Source organism: Rana temporaria, assembly GCF_905171775.1.
Source record: "Rana temporaria chromosome 4 unlocalized genomic scaffold, aRanTem1.1 chr4z, whole genome shotgun sequence".
NCBI lineage: Eukaryota > Metazoa > Chordata > Amphibia > Anura > Ranidae > Rana > Rana temporaria.
In genome coordinates this window covers 307,501-327,602 of record NW_024404463.1, presented here as the reverse complement: position 1 = coordinate 327,602, position 20,102 = coordinate 307,501, and the positions used below count along the sequence as shown (strand labels likewise).

Sequence of the window (20,102 nt, the reverse complement as noted above, 5' to 3'; positions counted from 1 at the left end):
TCCTGTACACCCCCCCCACACCCTGTGTCCTTTCCTGTACACCCCCCCCCCCCCCCCCACACCCTGTGTCCTTTCCTGTACACCCCCCCCCCCCCACACCCTGTGTCCTTTCCTGTACACACCCCCCACACCCCACACCCTGTGTCCTTTCCTGTACACCCCCCCCCCTCCACACCCTGTGTCCTTTCCTGTACACCCCCCCCCTCCACACCCTGTGTCCTTTCCTGTACACCCTCCCCCCCCTCCACACCCTGTGTCCTTTCCTGTACACCCCCCCCCCCCACACCCTGTGTCCTTTCCTGTACACCCTCCCCCCCACACCCTGTGTCCTTTCCTGGACACCCTCCCCCCTCCACACCCTGTGTCCTTTCCTGTACACCCCCCCCCCCCCCCACACCCTGTGTCCTTTCCTGTACACCCTCCCCCCTCCACACCCTGTGTCCTTTCCTGTACACCCCCCCCCCCTCCACACCCTGTGTCCTTTCCTGTACACCCTCCTCCCCACACCCTGTGTCCTTTCCTGTACACCCTCCTTCCTCCTCCCTTTATATTGGCGATCTCTTAATCTTACATTTGGTTGATTTGATTGGCAGCGCTCTCACACAGGAGGATGAAGAGGATCTTTTAGCTTCCGGTTTTCCGATCACCTCAAAGGATTTGGAAAGCGCCCTCTCTGAGCTGCAGAATTCTCATTCTCAAGCCATTGGCGCCCCAAAGGTAAACTGTGCATGAACCCCCTCTGCCCCCCCCATCTGTGTCATTTTCTGTTCCTGAGCCACCTTCTCTGTCCCCCTTTTCTGATAATTCTCATTAAACACTGAGGCAGACGGGTAGCTACATCGACTTATCTGATAGGTGGGAGGACCCGGGTCACAGGTGTGGTATGTAGACAGAAGGGTCATAGAGGGGAAGGTCCTGCTGGGATTAGAGGGTCATATGGGGAAGGTCCTGCTGGGGGTGGAGAGTCATAGAGGGGGGAGGTCCTGCTGGGATTGGAGGGTCATATGGGGAAGGTCCTGCTGGGGGTGGAGAGTGATAGAGGGGAAGGTCCTGCTGGGGGTGGAGAGTGATAGAGGGGAAGGTCCTGCTGGGATTGGAGGGTCATAGTGGGGAAGGTCCTGCTGGGATTGGAGGATCATAGAGGGGAAGGTCCTGCTGGGGCTGGAGAGTCATAGAGGGGGAGGTCCTGCTGGGGGTTGAGAGTCATAGAGGGGGAGGTCCTGCTGGGGGTGGAGGGTCATGGAGCGGAAGGTCCTGCTGGGAGTGGAGGGTCATAGAGGGGGAGGTCCTGCTGGGGGTGGAGGGTCAAAGAGGGGAAGGTCCTGCTGGGGGTGGAGAGTGATAGTGGGGAAGGTCCTGCTGGGGGTGGAGAGTGATAGAGGGGAAGGTCCTGCTGGGATTGGAGGGTCATAGTGGGGAAGGTCCTGCTGGGGCTGGAGAGTCATAGAGGGGGAGGTCCTGCTGGGGGTTGAGAGTCATAGAGGGGGAGGTCCTGCTGGGGGTGGAGGGTCATGGAGCGGAAGGTCCTGCTGGGGTGGAGGGTCATAGAGGGGGAGGTCCTGCTGGGGGTGGAGGGTCAAAGAGGGGAAGGTCCTGCTGGGATTGGAGGGTCATATGGGGAAGGTCCTGCTGGGATTGGAGGGTCATAGAGGGGAAGGTTCTGCTGGGATTGGAGGATCATAGAGGGGAAGGTCCTGCTGGGAGTGGAGGGTCATAGAGGGGGAGGTCCTGCTGGGATTGGAGGGTCATAGAGGGGAAGGTCCTGCTGGGATTAGAGGGTCATATGGGGAAGGTCCTGCTGGGGGTGGAGAGTCATAGAGGGGGGAGGTCCTGCTGGGATTGGAGGGTCATATGGGGAAGGTCCTGCTGGGGGTGGAGAGTGATAGAGGGGAAGGTCCTGCTGGGGGTGGAGAGTGATAGAGGGGAAGGTCCTGCTGGGATTGGAGGGTCATAGTGGGGAAGGTCCTGCTGGGATTGGAGGATCATAGAGGGGAAGGTCCTGCTGGGGCTGGAGAGTCATAGAGGGGGAGGTCCTGCTGGGGGTTGAGAGTCATAGAGGGGGAGGTCCTGCTGGGGGTGGAGGGTCATGGAGCGGAAGGTCCTGCTGGGAGTGGAGGGTCATAGAGGGGGAGGTCCTGCTGGGGGTGGAGGGTCAAAGAGGGGAAGGTCCTGCTGGGGGTGGAGAGTGATAGTGGGGAAGGTCCTGCTGGGGGTGGAGAGTGATAGAGGGGAAGGTCCTGCTGGGATTGGAGGGTCATAGTGGGGAAGGTCCTGCTGGGGCTGGAGAGTCATAGAGGGGGAGGTCCTGCTGGGGGTTGAGAGTCATAGAGGGGGAGGTCCTGCTGGGGGTGGAGGGTCATGGAGCGGAAGGTTCTGCTGGGGTGGAGGGTCATAGAGGGGGAGGTCCTGCTGGGGGTGGAGGGTCAAAGAGGGGAAGGTCCTGCTGGGATTGGAGGGTCATATGGGGAAGGTCCTGCTGGGATTGGAGGGTCATAGAGGGGGAGGTCCTGCTGGGATTGGAGGGTCATAGAGGGGAAGGTTCTGCTGGGATTGGAGGATCATAGAGGGGAAGGTCCTGCTGGGAGTGGAGGGTCATAGAGGGGAAGGTCCTGCTGGGATGGAGGGTCAAAGAGGGGAAGGTCCTGCTGGGGGTGGAGGGTCATCGAGGGGAAGGTCCTGCTGGGATTGGAGGGTCATAGAGGGGAAAGTCCTGCTGCGATTGGAGGATCATAGAGGGGAAAGTCCTGCTGGGATTGGAGGGTCATAGAGGGGGAGGTCCTGCTGGGGATGGAGGGTCATAGAGGGGAAGGTCCTGCTGGGATTGGAGGGTCATAGAGGGGAAGGTCCTGCTGGGATTGGAAGGTCATAGAGGGAAAGGTCCTGCTGGGATTGGAGGGTCATAGAGGGGGAGGTCCTGCGGAGATTGAAGGGTCATAGAGGGGGAGGTTCTGCTGGGATTGGAGGATCAAAGAGGGGAAGGTCCTGCTGGGGGTGGAGGATCATAGAGGGGAAGGTCCTGCTGGGGGTGGAGAGTCATAGAGGGGGAGGTCCTGCTGGGATTGGAGGGTCATAGAGGGGGAGGTCCTGCTGGGGGTGGAGGGTCATCGAGGGGAAGGTCCTGCTGGGATTGGAGGGTCATAGAGGGGGAGGTTCTGCTGGGATTGGAGGGTCATAGAGGGGAAGGTCCTGCTGGGATTGGAGGGTCATTTAGGGGAAAGTCCTGCTGGGATTGGAGGGTCATAGAGGGGAAGGTCCTGCTGGGGGTGGAGGGTCATAGAGGGGGAGGTCCTGCTGGGATTGGAGGGTCATAGAAGGGAAGGTCCTGCTGGGGGTGGAGGGTCATTGAGGGGAAGGTCCTGCTGGGATTGGAGAGTCATAGAGGGGAAGGTCCTGCTGGGATTGGAGGGTCATAGAGGGGAAGGTCCTGCTGGGATTGGAGGGTCATAGAGGGGAAGGTCCTGCTGGGGGTGGAGGGTCATAGAGGGGGAGGTCCTGCTGGGGGTGGAGGGTCATTGAGGGGAAGGTCCTGCTGGGGGTGGAGAGTGATAGAGGGGAAGGTCCTGCTGGGATTGGAGGGTCATAGAGGGGAAGGTCCTGCTGGGGGTGGAGGGTCATAGAGGGGGAGGTCCTGCTGGGGGTGGAGGGTCATAGAGGGGAAGGTCCTGCTGGGATTGGAGGGTCATAGAAGGGAAGGTCCTGCTGGGGGAGGAGAGTGATAGAGGGGAAGGTCCTGCTGGGATTGGAGGATCATAGAGGGGGAGGTCCTGCTGGGATTGGAGGATCATAGAGGGGGAGGTCCTGCTGGGATTGGAGGATCATAGAGGGGGAGGTCCTGCTGGGATTGGAGGGTCATAGAGGGGGAGGTCCTGCTGGGATTGGAGGGTCATAGAGGGGGAGGTCCTGCTGGGATTGGAGGGTCATAGAGGGGGAGGTCCTGCTGGGGGTGGAGGGTCATAGAGGGGGAGGTCCTGCTGGGATTGGAGGGTCATAGAGGGGGAGGTCCTGCTGAGATTGGAGGGTCATAGAGTGGGAGGTCCTGCTGGGATTGGAGGGTCATAGAGGGGAAGGTCCTGCTGGGATTGGAGGGTCATAGAGGGGAAGGTCCTGCTGGGATTGGAGGGTCATAGAGGGGAAGGTCCTGCTGGGGGTGGAGGGTCAAAGAGGGGAAGGTCCTGCTGGGGGTGGAGGGTCATCGAGGGGAAGGTCCTGCTGGGATTGGAGGATCATAGAGGGGAAAGTCCTGCTGCGATTGGAGGATCATAGAGGGGAAAGTCCTGCTGGGATTGGAGGGTCATAGAGGGGGAGGTCCTGCTGGGGATGGAGGGGAAGGTCCTGCTGGGATTGGAGGGTCATAGAGGGGAAGGTCCTGCTGGGATTGGAAGGTCATAGAGGGAAAGGTCCTGCTGGGATTGGAGGGTCATAGAGGGGGAGGTCCTGCTGGGGGTGGAGAGTGATAGAGGGGAAGGTCCTGCTGGGATTGGAGGGTCATAGAAGGGAAGGTCCTGCTGGGATTGGAGGGTCATAGAGTGGGAGGTCCTGCTGGGATTGGAGGATCATAGAGGGGAAGGTCCTGCTGGGATTGGAGGGTCATAGAGGGGAAGGTCCTGCTGGGATTGGAGGATCATAGAGGGGGGAGGTCCTGCTGGGGGTGGAGGGTCATAGAGGGGGAGGTCCTGCTGGGATTGGAGGGTCATAGAGGGGGAGGTCCTGCTGGGATTGGAGCGTCATAGAGGGGAAGGTCCTGCTGGGATTGGAGGGTCATAGAGGGGGAGGTCCTGCTGGGATTGGAGGGTCATAGAGGGGGAGGTCCTGCTGGGATTGGAAGGTCATAGAGGGGAAGGTCCTGCTGGGATTGGAGGGTCATAGAGTGGGAGGTCCTGCTGGGATTGGAGGGTCATAGAGGGGAAGGTCCTGCTGGGATTGGAGAGTCATAGAGGGGAATGTCCTGTTGGGATTGGAGGGTCATAGAGGGGGAGGTCCTGCTGGGGGTGGAGGGTCAAAGAGGGGAAGGTCCTGCTGGGGGTTGAGAGTCATAGAGGGAGAGGTCCTGCTGGGATTGGAGGGTCATAGAGGGGAAGGTCCTGCTGGAATTGGAGGGTCATAGAGGGGGAGGTCCTGCTGGGGGTGGAGGGTCAAAGAGGGGAAGGTCCTGCTGGGGGTGGAGAGTGATAGTGGGGAAGGTCCTGCTGGGGGTGGAGAGTAATAGAGGGGAAGGTCCTGCTGGGATTGGAGGGTCATAGTGGGGAAGGTCCTGCTGGGGCTGGAGAGTCATAGAGGGGGAGGTCCTGCTGGGGGTTGAGAGTCATAGAGGGGGAGGTCCTGCTGGGGGTGGAGGGTCATGGAGCGGAGGGTCCTGCTGGGGTGGAGGGTCATAGAGGGGGAGGTCCTGCTGGGGGTGGAGGGTCAAAGAGGGGAAGGTCCTGCTGGGATTGGAGGGTCATATGGGGAAGGTCCTGCTGGGATTGGAGGGTCATAGAGGGGGAGGTCCTGCTGGGATTGGAGGGTCATAGAGGGGAAGGTTCTGCTGGCATTGGAGGATCATAGAGGGGAAGGTCCTGCTGGGAGTGGAGGGTCATAGAGGGGGAGGTCCTGCTGGGATTGGAGGGTCATAGAGGGGGAGGTCCTGCTGGGGGTGGAGGGTCATAGAGGGGGAGGTCCTGCGGAGATTGAAGGGTCATAGAGGGGGAGGTTCTGCTGGGATTGGAGGGTCATAGAGGGGAAGGTCCTGCTGGGGGTGGAGGGTCATAGAGGTGAAGGTCCTGCTGGGATTGGAGGATCATAAAAGGGAAGGTCCTGCTGGGATTGGAGGGTCATAGAGGGGGAGGTCCTGCTGGGATTGGAGGATCAAAGAGGGGAAGGTCCTGCTGGGGGTGGAGGATCATAGAGGGGAAGGTCCTGCTGGGGGTGGAGAGTCATAGAGGGGGAGGTCCTGCTGGGATTGGAGGGTCATAGAGGGGGAGGTCCTGCTGGGGGTGGAGGGTCATCGAGGGGAAGGTCCTGCTGGGATTGGAGGGTCATAGAGGGGGAGGTTCTGCTGGGATTGGAGGGTCATAGAGGGGAAGGTCCTGCTGGGATTGGAGGGTCATTTAGGGGAAAGTCCTGCTGGGATTGGAGGGTCATAGAGGGGAAGGTCCTGCTGGGGGTGGAGGGTCATAGAGGGGGAGGTCCTGCTGGGATTGGAGGGTCATAGAGGGGAAGGTCCTGCTGGGGGTGGAGGGTCATTGAGGGGAAGGTCCTGCTGGGATTGGAGAGTCATAGAGGGGAAGGTCCTGCTGGGATTGGAGGGTCATAGAGGGGAAGGTCCTGCTGGGATTGGAGGGTCATAGAGGGGAAGGTCCTGCTGGGGGTGGAGGGTCATAGAGGGGGAGGTCCTGCTGGGGGTGGAGGGTCATTGAGGGGAAGGTCCTGCTGGGGGTGGAGAGTCATAGAGGGGGAGGTCCTGCTGGGATTGGAGGGTCATAGAGGGGGAGGTCCTGCTGGGGGTGGAGAGTGATAGAGGGGAAGGTCCTGCTGGGATTGGAGGGTCATAGAGGGGAAGGTCCTGCTGGGATTGGAAGGTCAGAGGGGAAGGTCCTGCTGGGGGTGGAGGGTCATAGAGGGGGAGGTCCTGCTGGGGGTGGAGGGTCATAGAGGGGAAGGTCCTGCTGGGATTGGAGGGTCATAGAAGGGAAGGTCCTGCTGGGGGAGGAGAGTGATAGAGGGGAAGGTCCTGCTGGGATTGGAGGATCATAGAGGGGGAGGTCCTGCTGGGATTGGAGGATCATAGAGGGGGAGGTCCTGCTGGGATTGGAGGGTCATAGAGGGGGAGGTCCTGCTGGGATTGGAGGGTCATAGAGGGGGAGGTCCTGCTGGGATTGGAGGGTCATAGAGGGGGAGGTCCTGCTGGGGGTGGAGGGTCATAGAGGGGGAGGTCCTGCTGGGATTGGAGGGTCATAGAGGGGGAGGTCCTGCTGAGATTGGAGGGTCATAGAGTGGGAGGTCCTGCTGGGATTGGAGGGTCATAGAGGGGAAGGTCCTGCTGGGGGTGGAGGGTCATAGAGGGGGAGGTCCTGCTGGGATTGGAGGGTCATAGAGGGGGAGGTCCTGCTGAGATTGGAGGGTCATAGAGTGGGAGGTCCTGCTGGGATTGGAGGGTCATAGAGGGGAAGGTCCTGCTGGGATTGGAGGGTCATAGAGGGGAAGGTCCTGCTGGGATGGAGGGTCATAGAGGGGAAGGTCCTGCTGGGGGTGGAGGGTCAAAGAGGGGAAGGTCCTGCTGGGGGTGGAGGGTCATCGAGGGGAAGGTCCTGCTGGGTATGGAGGGTCATAGAGGGGAAAGTCCTGCTGCGATTGGAGGATCATAGAGGGGAAAGTCCTGCTGGGATTGGAGGGTCATAGAGGGGGAGGTCCTGCTGGGGATGGAGGGTCATAGAGGGGAAGGTCCTGCTGGGATTGGAGGGTCATAGAGGGGAAGGTCCTGCTGGGATTGGAAGGTCATAGAGGGAAAGGTCCTGCTGGGATTGGAGGGTCATAGAGGGGGAGGTCCTGCTGGGGGTGGAGAGTGATAGAGGGGAAGGTCCTGCTGGGATTGGAGGGTCATAGAAGGGAAGGTCCTGCTGGGATTGGAGGGTCATAGAGTGGGAGGTCCTGCTGGGATTGGAGGATCATAGAGGGGAAGGTCCTGCTGGGATTGGAGGGTCATAGAGGGGGAGGTCCTGCTGGGGGTGGAGGGTCATAGAGGGGAAGGTACTGCTGGGATTGGAGGGTCATAGAGGGGAAGGTACTGCTGGGATTGGACGGTCATAGAGGGGGAGGTCCTGCTGGCATTGGAGGGTCATAGAGGGGGAGGTCCTGCTGGGGGTGGAGGGTCATAGAGGGGGAGGTCCTGCTGGGGGTGGAGAGTCATAGAGGGGGGGTCCTGCTGGGGGTGGAGGGTCATAGAGGGGGAGGTCCTGCTGGGGGTGGAGAGTCATAGAGGGGAAAGTCCTGCTGGGATTGGAGAGTCATAGAGGGGGAGGTCCTGCTGGGATTGGAGGGTCATAGAGGGGAAGGTCCTGCTGGGATTGGAGAGTCATAGAGGGTAATGTCCTGCTGGGATTGGAGGGTCATAGAGTGGGAGGTCCTGCTGGGATTGGAGGGTCATAGAGGGGAAGGTCCTGCTGGGATTGGAGGGTCATAGAGGGGAAGGTCCTGCTGGGAGTGGAGGGTCATAGAAGGGAAGGTCCTGCTGGGATTGGAGGGTCATAGAGGGGGAGGTCCTGCTGGGATTGGAGGGTCATAGAGGGGGAGGTCCTGCTTGGGGGTGGAGAGTCATAGAGAGGAAGGTACTGCTGGGATTGGACGGTCATAGAGGGGGAGGTCCTGCTGGCATTGGAGGGTCATAGAGGGGGAGGTCCTGCTGGGGGTGGAGAGTCATAGAGGGGGGGTCCTGCTGGGGGGTGGAGGGTTATAGAGGGGGAGGTCCTGCTGGGGGTGGAGAGTCATAGAGGGGAAAGTCCTGCTGGGATTGGAGGGTCATAGAGGGTAATGTCCTGCTGGGATTGGAGGGTCATAGAGTGGGAGGTCCTGCTGGGATTGGAGGGTCATAGAGGGGAAGGTCCTGCTGGGGGTGGAGGGTCATTAAGGGGAAGGTCCTGCTGGGATTGGAGGGTCATAGAGGGTAATGTCCTGCTGGGGGTGGAGAGTCATAGAGGGGAAGGTCCTGCTGGGATTGGAGGGTCATAGAGTGGGAGGTCCTGCTGGGATTGGAGGGTCATAGAGGGGGAGGTCCTGCTGGGATTGGAGAGTCATAGAGGGGGAGGTCCTGCTGAGATTGGAGGGTCATAGAGGGTAATGTCCTGCTGGGATTGGAGGGTCATAGAGGGGAAGGTCCTGCTGGGATTGGAGGGTCATAGAGTGGGAGGTCCTGCTGGGATTGGAGGGTCATAGAGGGGGAGGTCCTGCTGGGATTGGAGAGTCATAGAGGGGGAGGTCCTGCTGGGAGTGGAGGGTCATATGGGGAAGGTCCTGCTGGGGGTGGAGAGTCATAGAGGGGGAGGTCCTGCTGGGATTGGAGAGTCATAGAGGGGGAGGTCCTGCTGAGATTGGAGGGTCATAGAGGGTAATGTCCTGCTGGGATTGGAGGGTCATAGAGGGAGAGGTCCTGCTGGGATTGGAGGGTCATATGGGGAAGGTCCTGCTGGGGGTGGAGAGTCATAGAGGGGGAGGTCCTGCTGGGATTGGAGAGTCATAGAGGGGGAGGTCCTGCTGAGATTGGAGGGTCATAGAGGGTAATGTCCTGCTGGGATTGGAGGGTCATAGAGGGGGAGGTCCTGCTGGGATTGGAGGGTCATAGAGGGGGAGGTCCTGCTGGGATTGGAGGGTCATAGAGGGGGAGGTCCTGCTGGGATTGGAGAGTCATAGAGGGGGAGGTCCTGCTGGGAGTGGAGGGTCATATGGGGAAGGTCCTGCTGGGGGTGGAGAGTCATAGAGGGGGAGGTCCTGCTGGGATTGGAGAGTCATAGAGGGGGAGGTCCTGCTGAGATTGGAGGGTCATAGAGGGTAATGTCCTGCTGGGATTGGAGGGTCATAGAGGGAGAGGTCCTGCTGGGATTGGAGGGTCATAGAGGGTAATGTCCTGCTGGGATTGGAGGGTCATAGAGGGGGAGGTCCTACCAGTTGCTGCACTCCTGCCTGAGGAGCGTCTCTGTGTCTTGCACTCCAAGGAATGAATTTTCCTGGTAAATTGAGAATCCGGTTTTCCTTGCTGCGGGATTTTCAGGAATAGTTGTTGTCACTCTTGGTCATTGAACTGTTTTCTGTCTTCCAGGTCCCTTCAGTGCGTTGGAAGGATGTTGGAGGACTTAATGAAGCAAAGCGTCAGCTCTTGGACACAGTACAACTTCCTCTTGAGCACCCTGAGATTCTTTCCCTAGGTCTTCGTAGGTCTGGAGTCTTACTTTATGGGCCCCCGGGAACTGGGAAAACTTTGCTTGCTAAAGCTGTGGCCACTGAATGTGCCATGACATTCCTCAGGTATGTGGAGCCGTGGGGGTTGTTTGACTATGGGGCCCCTGAATGTGCCATGACATTCCTCAGGTATGTGGAGCCGTGGGGGTTGTTTGACTATGGGGCCCCTGAATGTGCCATGACATTCCTCAGGTATGTGGAGCCGTGGGGGATGGGTGATTATGGGGCCCCTGAATGTGCCATGACATTCCTCAGGTATGTGGAGCCGTGGGGGATGGGTGATTATGGGGCCCCTGAATGTGCCATGACATTCCTCAGGTATGTGGAGCTGTGGGGGATGGGTGACTATGGGGCCCCTGAATGTGCCATGACATTCCTCAGGTATGTGGAGCTGTGGGGGATGGGTGACTCTGGGGCCCCTGAATGTGCCATGACATTCCTCAGGTATGGGGAGCCGTGGGGGATGGGTGACTCTGGGGCCCCTGAATGTGCCATGACATTTTTCAGGTATGTGGAGCCGTGGGGGATGGGTGACTATGGGGCCCCTGAATGTGCCATGACATTCCTCAGGTATGTGGAGCCGTGGGGGATGGGTGACTATGGGGCCCCTGAATGTGCCATGACATTCCTCAGGTATGTGGAGCTGTGGGGGATGGGTGACTCTGGGGCCCCTGAATGTGCCATGACATTCCTCAGGTATGTGGAGCTGTGGGGGATGGGTGACTCTGGGGCCCCTGAATGTGCCATGACATTCCTCAGGTATGTGGAGCTGTGGGGGATGGGTGACTCTGGGGCCCCTGAATGTGACATGACATTCTTCAGGTATGTGGGGGATGGGTGACTCTGGGGCCCCTGAATGTGCCATGACATTCTTCAGGTATGTGGGGGATGGGTGACTATGGGGCCCCTGAATGTGCCATGACATTCTTCAGGTATGTGGGGGATGGGTGACTATGGGGCCCCTGAATGTGCCATGACATTCCTCAGGTATGTGGAGCTGTGGGGGATGGGTGACTATGGGGCCCCTGAATGTGCCATGACATTCCTCAGGTATGTGGAGCTGTGGGGGATGGGTGACTCTGGGGCCCCTGAATGTGCCATGACATTCCTCAGGTATGGGGAGCCGTGGGGGATGGGTGACTCTGGGGCCCCTGAATGTGCCATGACATTTTTCAGGTATGTGGAGCCGTGGGGGATGGGTGACTATGGGGCCCCTGAATGTGCCATGACATTCCTCAGGTATGTGGGGGATGGGTGACTATGGGGCCCCTGAATGTGCCATGACATTCCTCAGGTATGTGGAGCTGTGGGGGATGGGTGACTATGGGGCCCCTGAATGTGCCATGACATTCCTCAGGTATGTGGAGCTGTGGGGGATGGGTGACTCTGGGGCCCCTGAATGTGCCATGACATTCCTCAGGTATGTGGAGCCATGGGGGATGGGTGACTCTGGGGCCCCTGAATGTGCCATGACATTCCTCAGGTATGTGGAGCTGTGGGGGATGGGTGACTCTGGGGCCCCTGAATGTGCCATGACATTCTTCAGGTATGTGGGGGATGGGTGACTATGGGGCCCCTGAATGTGCCATGACATTCCTCAGGTATGTGGAGCTGTGGGGGATGGGTGACTCTGGGGCCCCTGAATGTGCCATGACATTCTTCAGGTATGTGGGGGATGGGTGACTATGGGGCCCCTGAATGTGCCATGACATTCTTCAGGTATGTGAGGGATGGGTGACTATGGGGCCCCATGCCGTCTTGTACCAGACCAAAGGTGGCTAGAATGGTGAAGCTCGGGTGTTCTTTCTGGAGCTCGAGTCTTCAGGGTGGACACGAGACAAACCTGGGAGGAAAACTAACACTGCACATCCCCCTGAACACACCATCCCCACTGTGAAACATGGTGGTGGCAGTATCATGTGGTGGGGATGCTTTTCTTCAGCAGGGACAGGGAAGCTGGTCAGAGGTGATGGGAAGATGGATGGAGACAAATACAGGACAATCTTAGAAGAAAACCTGTTAGAGTCTGAAAAAGACTTGTAGAGAAAGGGGGTTCTGCAAAGTATTGACTCCGGGGGGCGCCGTACTAATGTCCCTCCCCCCACACACGTCACAGATTTATTTGTATCATTTATCTGCCACTTCACAATCATGTGACACTTTGTATCTCTCACATAAAATCCCAATAAAATACGTTTTTGATCTTAACATGACAACATGTGGGGAATTTCAAGGGGTATGAATACTTTTTCCAGGCTCTGTAGACCCCGGGTTATAGGCGGGGCTACCTTCAGGTGATTAAAGCGGGGGTTCACCCAAAAAAATTTAACATTACATTCAGCTGAGTTGTCAGAATGACAATCGGCTGTTTTTTTTTTGTACATACCGTATTTCACCGCGGCTTCCGGTTATGTCTTCTGCGGGACTGGGCGTTCCTAACTGATTGACAGGCTTCCGACCGTCGCATACTGCGCGTCACAAGTTGCCGAAAGAAGCCGCACTGCGAGTCGGCTCTATACGGCGCCTGCGCACCGTCGTTTGGCTTCTTTCGGCAACTCGTGACGCGCTGTATGCGACGGTCGGAAGCCTGTCAATCAATTAGGAACGCCCAGTCCCGCACAAGACATACCCGGAAGCGGCGGTGAAAGTCGGTATGTACGGGGAAAAAAAACAGCCGATTGTCATTCTGAGAACTCGGCTGAATGTAATGTTAAAATTTTTTTTTTTGGGTGAACCCGCGCTTTAAACATTAGCAAAGCTTTTGGATGTACCCCCCCCCCCCCCCCCGGGCACTGCCTCAGCAGCAAAAGGGGGGCAATTAAAACGCGGCCCAACCGCTGGGTCTTACTGCTCCTCAATCACAAGGGTTATCCAGGCCTTCTAGAATAATTATAGACTGTAAAGAGCCCCAAAATATTGGTCAGTGATCGGCTGAAGACATTTATTATCAATCACTTGAGTTTCCTCTTTTTATATTGTAACAGGAGTGACTTTTGGGCGCAGATTGAGCCAGGAGATAAGGGACACATGTTGGACAATAATCCACAACATATTCCTTAAAGTCTGCAAAGAACTAATTACAATAGTGACTCCTTCCTCTGTGTAGCACAGGCTGGTGAGGTGGTAATTGAGTCTGTACTGGGGTGAGGTGGTAATTGAGTCTGTACTGGGGTGAGGTGGTAATTGAGTCTGTACTGGGGTGAGGTGGTAATTGAGTCTGTACTGGGGTGAGGTGGTAATTGAGTCTGTACTGGGGTGAGGTGGTAGATGAGTCTGTACTGGGGTGAGGTGGTAATTGAGTCTGTACTGGGGTGAGGTGGTAATTGAGTCTGTACTGGGGTGAGGTGGTAATTGAGTCTGTACTGGGGTGAGGTGGTAATTGAGTCTGTACTGGGGTGAGGTGGTAATTGAGTCTGTACTGGGGTGAGGTGGTAATTGAGTCTGTCCTGGGGTGAGGTGGTAATTGAGTCTGTACTGGGGTGAGGTGCTAATTGAGTCTGTCCTGGGGTGAGGTGCTAATTGAGTCTGTCCTGGGGTGAGGTGCTAATTGAGTCTGTCCTGGGGTGAGGTGCTAATTGAGTCTGTCCTGGGGTGAGGTGCTAATTGAGTCTGTCCTGGGGTGAGGTGCTAATTGAGTCTGGACTGGGGTGAGGTGGTAGATGAGTCTGGACTGGGGTGAGGTGGTAGATGAGTCTGGACTGGGGTGAGGTGGTAGATGAGTCTGGGGTGAGGTGGTAGATGAGTCTGGACTGGGGTGAGGTGGTAGATGAGTCTGTACTGGGGTGAGGTGGTAGATGAGTCTGGAGTGAGGTGGTAGATGAGTCTGGACTGGGGTGAGGTGGTAATTGAGTCTGTACTGGGGTGAGGTGGTAGATGAGTCTGTACTGGGGTGAGGTGGTAGATGAGTCTGGACTGGGGTGAGGTGGTAATTGGGGCTGTACTGGGGTGAGGTGGTAATTGAGTCTGGACTGGGGTGAGGTGGTAATTGGGGCTGTACTGGGGTGAGATGCTAATTGAGTCTGTACTGGGGTGAGGTGGTAATTGAGTCTGTCCTGGGGTGAGGTGGTAATTGAGTCTGTACTGGGGTGAGGTGGTAATTGAGTCTGTACTGGGGTGAGGTGGTAATTGAGTCTGTACTGGGGTGAGGTGGTAATTGAGTCTGTACTGGGGTGAGGTGGTAATTGAGTCTGTACTGGGGTGAGGTGGTAATTGAGTCTGTACTGGGGTGAGGTGGTAATTGAGTCTGGACTGGGGTGAGGTGGTAATTGAGTCTGGACTGGGGTGAGGTGGTAATTGGGGCTGTACTGGGGTGAGATGCTAATTGAGTCTGTACTGGGGTGAGGTGGTAATTGAGTCTGGACTGGGGTGAGGTGGTAATTGAGTCTGTACTGGGGTGAGGTGGTAATTGAGTCTGTACTGGGGTGAGGTGGTAATTGAGTCTGTCCTGGGGTGAGGTGGTAATTGAGTCTGTACTGGGGTGAGGTGGTAATTGAGTCTGTACTGGGGTGAGGTGGTAATTGAGTCTGTACTGGGGTGAGGTGGTAATTGAGTCTGGACTGGGGTGAGGTGGTAATTGAGTCTGTCCTGGGGTGAGGTGGTAATTGAGTCTGTACTGGGGTGAGGTGGTAATTGAGTCTGTCCTGGGGTGAGGTGGTAATTGAGTCTGTCCTGGGGTGAGGTGGTAATTGAGTCTGTCCTGGGGTGAGGTGGTAATTGAGTCTGTCCTGGGGTGAGGTGGTAATTGAGTCTGTACTGGGGTGAGGTGGTAATTGAGTCTGTCCTGGGGTGAGGTGGTAATTGAGTCTGTCCTGGGGTGAGGTGGTAATTGAGTCTGTCCTGGGGTGAGGTGGTAATTGAGTCTGTACTGGGGTGAGGTGGTAATTGAGTCTGTACTGGGGTGAGGTGGTAGATGAGTCTGTACTGGGGTGAGGTGGTAATTGAGTCTGTACTGGGGTGAGGTGGTAATTGGGTCTGTCCTGGGGTGAGGTGGTAATTGAGTCTGGACTGGGGTGAGGTGGTAATTGAGTCTGGACTGGGGTGAGGTGGTAATTGGGTCTGTCCTGGGGTGAGGTGGTAATGGAGTCTGTACTGGGGTGAGGTGGTAATTGAGTCTGTACTGGGGTGAGGTGGTAATGGAGTCTGTCCTGGGGTGGGGTGGTAATTGAGTCTACTGGGGTGAGGTGGTAATTGAGTCTGTACTGGGGTGAGGTGGTAATTGAGTCTGGACTGGGGTGAGGTGGTAATTGGGTCTGTCCTGGGGTGAGGTGGTAATTGAGTCTGTACTGGGGTGAGGTGGTAATTGAGTCTGTACTGGGGTGAGGTGGTAATTGAGTCTGTACTGGGGTGAGGTGGTAATTGAGTCTGTACTGGGGTGAGGTGGTAATTGAGTCTGGACTGGGGTGAGGTGGTAATTGAGTCTGGACTGGGGTGAGGTGGTAATTGAGTCTGTACTGGGGTGAGGTGGTAATTGGGTCTGTCCTGGGGTGAGGTGGTAATTGGGGCTGTCCTGGGGTGAGGTGGTAATTGAGTCTGTACTGGGGTGAGGTGGTAATTGAGTCTGTACTGGGGTGAGGTGGTAATTGAGTCTGTCCTGGGGTGAGGTGGTAATTGAGGCTGTACTGGGGTGAGGTGGTAATTGAGTCTGTACTGGGGTGAGGTGGTAATTGGGGCTGTACTGGGGTGAGGTGGTAATTGAGTCTGTACTGGGGTGAGGTGGTAATTGAGTCTGTCCTGGGGTGAGGTGGTAATTGAGTCTGGACTGGGGTGAGGTGGTAATTGAGTCTGTACTGGGGTGAGGTGGTAATTGAGTCTGTACTGGGGTGAGGTGGTAATTGAGTCTGTACTGGGGTGAGGTGGTAGATGAGTCTGTCCTGGGGTGAGGTGGTAATTGAGTCTGTACTGGGGTGAGGTGGTAATTGGGGCTGTACTGGGGTGAGGTGGTAATTGAGTCTGGACTGGGGTGAGGTGGTAATTGAGTCTGGACTGGGGTGAGGTGGTAATTGAGTCTGTCCTGGGGTGAGGTGGTAATTGGGTCTGTCCTGGGGTGAGGTGGTAATTGAGTCTGTACTGGGGTGAGGTGGTAATTGGGTCTGTCCTGGGGTGAGGTGGTAATTGAGTCTGTCCTGGGGTGAGGTGGTAATTGAGTCTGTACTGGGGTGAGGTGGTAATTGAGTCTGTCCTGGGGTGAGGTGGTAATTGAGTCTGTCCTGGGGTGAGGTGGTAATTGAGTCTGTCCTGGGGTGAGGTGGTAATTGAGTCTGTACTGGGGTGAAGGTGGTAATTGAGTCTGTACTGGGGTGAGGTGGTAGATGAGTCTGTACTGGGGTGAGGTGGTAATTGAGTCTGTACTGGGGTGAGGTGGTAATTGGGTCTGTCCTGGGGTGAGGTGGTAATTGAGTCTGGACTGGGGTGAGGTGGTAATTGAGTCTGGACTGGGGTGAGGTGGTAATTGGGTCTGTCCTGGGGTGAGGTGGTAATTGAGTCTGTACTGGGGTGAGGTGGTAGATGAGTCTGGACTGGGGTGAGGTGGTAATTGAGTCTGGACTGGGGTGAGGTGGTAATTGAGTCTGGACTGGGGTGAGGTGGTAATTGAGTCTGTACTGGGGTGAGGTGGTAATTGAGTCTGGACTGGGGTGAGGTGGTAATTGAGTCTGTACTGGGGTGAAGGTGGTAATTGAGTCTGTACTGGGGTGAGGTGGTAATTGAGTCTGTCCTGGGGTGAGGTGGTATTTGAGTCTGGACTGGGGTGAGGTGGTAATTGAGTCTGTACTGGGGTGAGGTGGTAATTGAGTCTGTCCTGGGGTGAGGTGGTAATTGAGTCTGTCCTGGGGTGAGGTGGTAATTGAGTCTGTACTGGGGTGAGGTGGTAATTGGGGCTGTCCTGGGGTGAGGTGGTAATTGAGTCTGTCCTGGGGTGAGGTGGTAATTGAGTCTGGACTGGGGTGAGGTGGTAATTGAGTCTGGACTGGGGTGAGGTGCTAATTGAGTCTGTACTGGGGTGAGGTGGTAATTGAGTCTGGACTGGGGTGAGGTGGTAATTGAGTCTGTACTGGGGTGAGGTGGTAATTGAGTCTGTACTGGGGTGAGGTGGTAATTGAGTCTGTCCTGGGGTGAGGTGGTAATTGAGTCTGTACTGGGGTGAGGTGGTAATTGAGTCTGTCCTGGGGTGAGGTGGTAATTGAGTCTGTACTGGGGTGAGGTGGTAATTGAGTCTGTCCTGGGGTGAGGTGGTAATTGAGTCTGTCCTGGGGTGAGGTGGTAATTGAGTCTGTCCTGGGGTGAGGTGGTAATTGAGTCTGTACTGGGGTGAGGTGGTAATTGAGTCTGTACTGGGGTGAGGTGGTAGATGAGTCTGTACTGGGGTGAGGTGGTAATTGAGTCTGTACTGGGGTGAGGTGGTAATTGGGTCTGTCCTGGGGTGAGGTGGTAATTGAGTCTGGACTGGGGTGAGGTGGTAATTGAGTCTGGACTGGGGTGAGGTGGTAATTGGGTCTGTCCTGGGGTGAGGTGGTAATTGAGTCTGTACTGGGGTGAGGTGGTAGATGAGTCTGGACTGGGGTGAGGTGGTAATTGAGTCTGGACTGGGGTGAGGTGGTAATTGAGTCTGGACTGGGGTGAGGTGGTAATTGAGTCTGTACTGGGGTGAGGTGGTAATTGAGTCTGTACTGGGGTGAGGTGGTAATTGAGTCTGTACTGGGGTGAGGTGGTAATTGAGTCTGTACTGGGGTGAGGTGGTAATTGGGGCTGTCCTGGGGTGAGGTGGTAATTGGGGCTGTCCTGGGGTGAGGTGGTAATTGGGGCTGTACTGGGGTGAGGTGGTAATTGAGTCTGTACTGGGGTGAGGTGGTAATTGAGTCTGTCCTGGGGTGAGGTGGTAATTGAGTCTGGACTGGGGTGAGGTGGTAATTGAGTCTGTACTGGGGTGAGGTGGTAATTGAGTCTGTACTGGGGTGAGGTGGTAGATGAGTCTGTCCTGGGGTGAGGTGGTAATTGAGTCTGTACTGGGGTGAGGTGGTAATTGGGTCTGTCCTGGGGTGAGGTGGTAATTGAGTCTGTACTGGGGTGAGGTGGTAATTGAGTCTGTACTGGGGTGAGGTGGTAATTGAGTCTGTACTGGGGTGAGGTGGTAATTGAGTCTGGACTGGGGTGAGGTGGTAATTGAGTCTGTCCTGGGGTGAGGTGGTAATTGAGTCTGTCCTGGGGTGAGGTGGTAATTGAGTCTGTACTGGGGTGAGGTGGTAATTGGGGCTGTCCTGGGGTGAGGTGGTAGATGAGTCTGTCCTGGGGTGAGGTGGTAATTGAGTCTGTACTGGGGTGAGGTGGAAATTGAGTCTGTCCTGGGGTGAGGTGGTAATTGAGTCTGTCCTGGGGTGAGGTGGTAATTGAGTCTGGACTGGGGTGAGGTGGTAATTGAGTCTGTACTGGGGTGAGGTGGAAATTGAGTCTGTCCTGGGGTGAGGTGGTAATTGAGTCTGTACTGGGGTGAGGTGGTAATTGAGTCTGTACTGGGGTGAGGTGGTAATTGAGTCTGTACTGGGGTGAGGTGGTAATTGAGTCTGTACTGGGGTGAGGTGGTAATTGAGTCTGTACTGGGGTGAGGTGGTAATTGAGTCTGTACTGGGGTTAGGTGGTAATTGAGTCTGGACTGGGGTGAGGTGGTAATTGAGTCTGGACTGGGGTGAGGTGGTAATGGAGGCTGTACTGGGGTGAGGTGGTAATTGAGGCTGTACTGGGGTGAGGTGGTAATTGAGGCTGTACTGGGGTGAGGTGGTAATTGAGTCTGGACTGGGGTGAGGTGGTAATTGGGTCTGTCCTGGGGTGAGGTGGTAATTGAGTCTGTCCTGGGGTGAGGTGGTAATTGAGTCTGTACTGGGGTGAGGTGGTAATTGAGTCTGTACTGGGGTGAGGTGGTAGATGAGTCTGTACTGGGGTGAGGTGGTAATTGAGTCTGTACTGGGGTGAGGTGGTAATTGGGTCTGTCCTGGGGTGAGGTGGTAATTGAGTCTGGACTGGGGTGAGGTGGTAATTGAGTCTGGACTGGGGTGAGGTGGTAATTGGGTCTGTACTGGGGTGAGGTGGTAATTGAGTCTGTACTGGGGTGAGGTGGTAATTGAGTCTGTACTGGGGTGAGGTGGTAGATGAGTCTGGACTGGGGTGAGGTGGTAGATGAGTCTGGACTGGGGTGAGGTGGTAATTGGGGCTGTACTGGGGTGAGGTGGTAATTGAGTCTGGACTGGGGTGAGGTGGTAATTGGGGCTGTACTGGGGTGAGATGCTAATTGAGTCTGTACTGGGGTGAGGTGGTAATTGAGTCTGTACTGGGGTGAGGTGGTAATTGAGTCTGTACTGGGGTGAGGTGGTAATTGAGTCTGTCCTGGGGTGAGGTGGTAATTGAGTCTGTACTGGGGTGAGGTGGTAATTGAGTCTGTACTGGGGTGAGGTGGTAGATGAGTCTGTACTGGGGTGAGGTGGTAATTGAGTCTGTACTGGGGTGAGGTGGTAATTGAGTCTGTACTGGGGTGAGGTGGTAATTGGGTCTGTCCTGGGGTGAGGTGGTAATTGAGTCTGTACTGGGGTGAGGTGGTAATTGAGTCTGTACTGGGGTGAGGTGGTAATTGAGTCTGTACTGGGGTGAGGTGGTAATTGGGTCTGGACTGGGGTGAGGTGGTAATTGGGGCTGTACTGGGGTGAGATGCTAATTGAGTCTGTACTGGGGTGAGGTGGTAATTGAGTCTGGACTGGGGTGAGGTGGTAATTGAGTCTGGACTGGGGTGAGGTGGTAATTGAGTCTGGACTGGGGTGAGGTGGTAATTGGGGCTGTACTGGGGTGAGATGCTAATTGAGTCTGTACTGGGGTGAGGTGGTAATTGAGTCTGGACTGGGGTGAGGTGGTAATTGAGTCTGTACTGGGGTGAGGTGGTAATTGAGTCTGTACTGGGGTGAGGTGGTAATTGAGTCTGTCCTGGGGTGAGGTGGTAATTGAGTCTGTACTGGGGTGAGGTGGTAATTGAGTCTGTCCTGGGGTGAGGTGGTAATTGAGTCTGTACTGGGGTGAGGTGGTAATTGAGTCTGTCCTGGGGTGAGGTGGTAATTGAGTCTGTCCTGGGGTGAGGTGGTAATTGAGTCTGTCCTGGGGTGAGGTGGTAATTGAGTCTGTACTGGGGTGAGGTGGTAATT

General features: G+C 56.3%; 1 protein-coding gene across 2 annotated transcripts in view; it reads left to right on the top strand.

Annotated features, from left to right (window-relative positions):
- Window positions 1-20,102, top strand: part of PEX6 (peroxisomal biogenesis factor 6) — a 128,611-nt gene that overhangs the window by 54,807 nt on the left and 53,702 nt on the right. For both annotated transcript variants that reach the window (XM_040334335.1, XM_040334336.1), the window contains exons 10-11: window positions 594-717; window positions 9,788-9,993. In XM_040334335.1, the coding sequence (XP_040190269.1) occupies window positions 594-717; window positions 9,788-9,993 (330 nt within the window). The remainder of the gene's footprint in view (window positions 1-593; window positions 718-9,787; window positions 9,994-20,102) is intronic.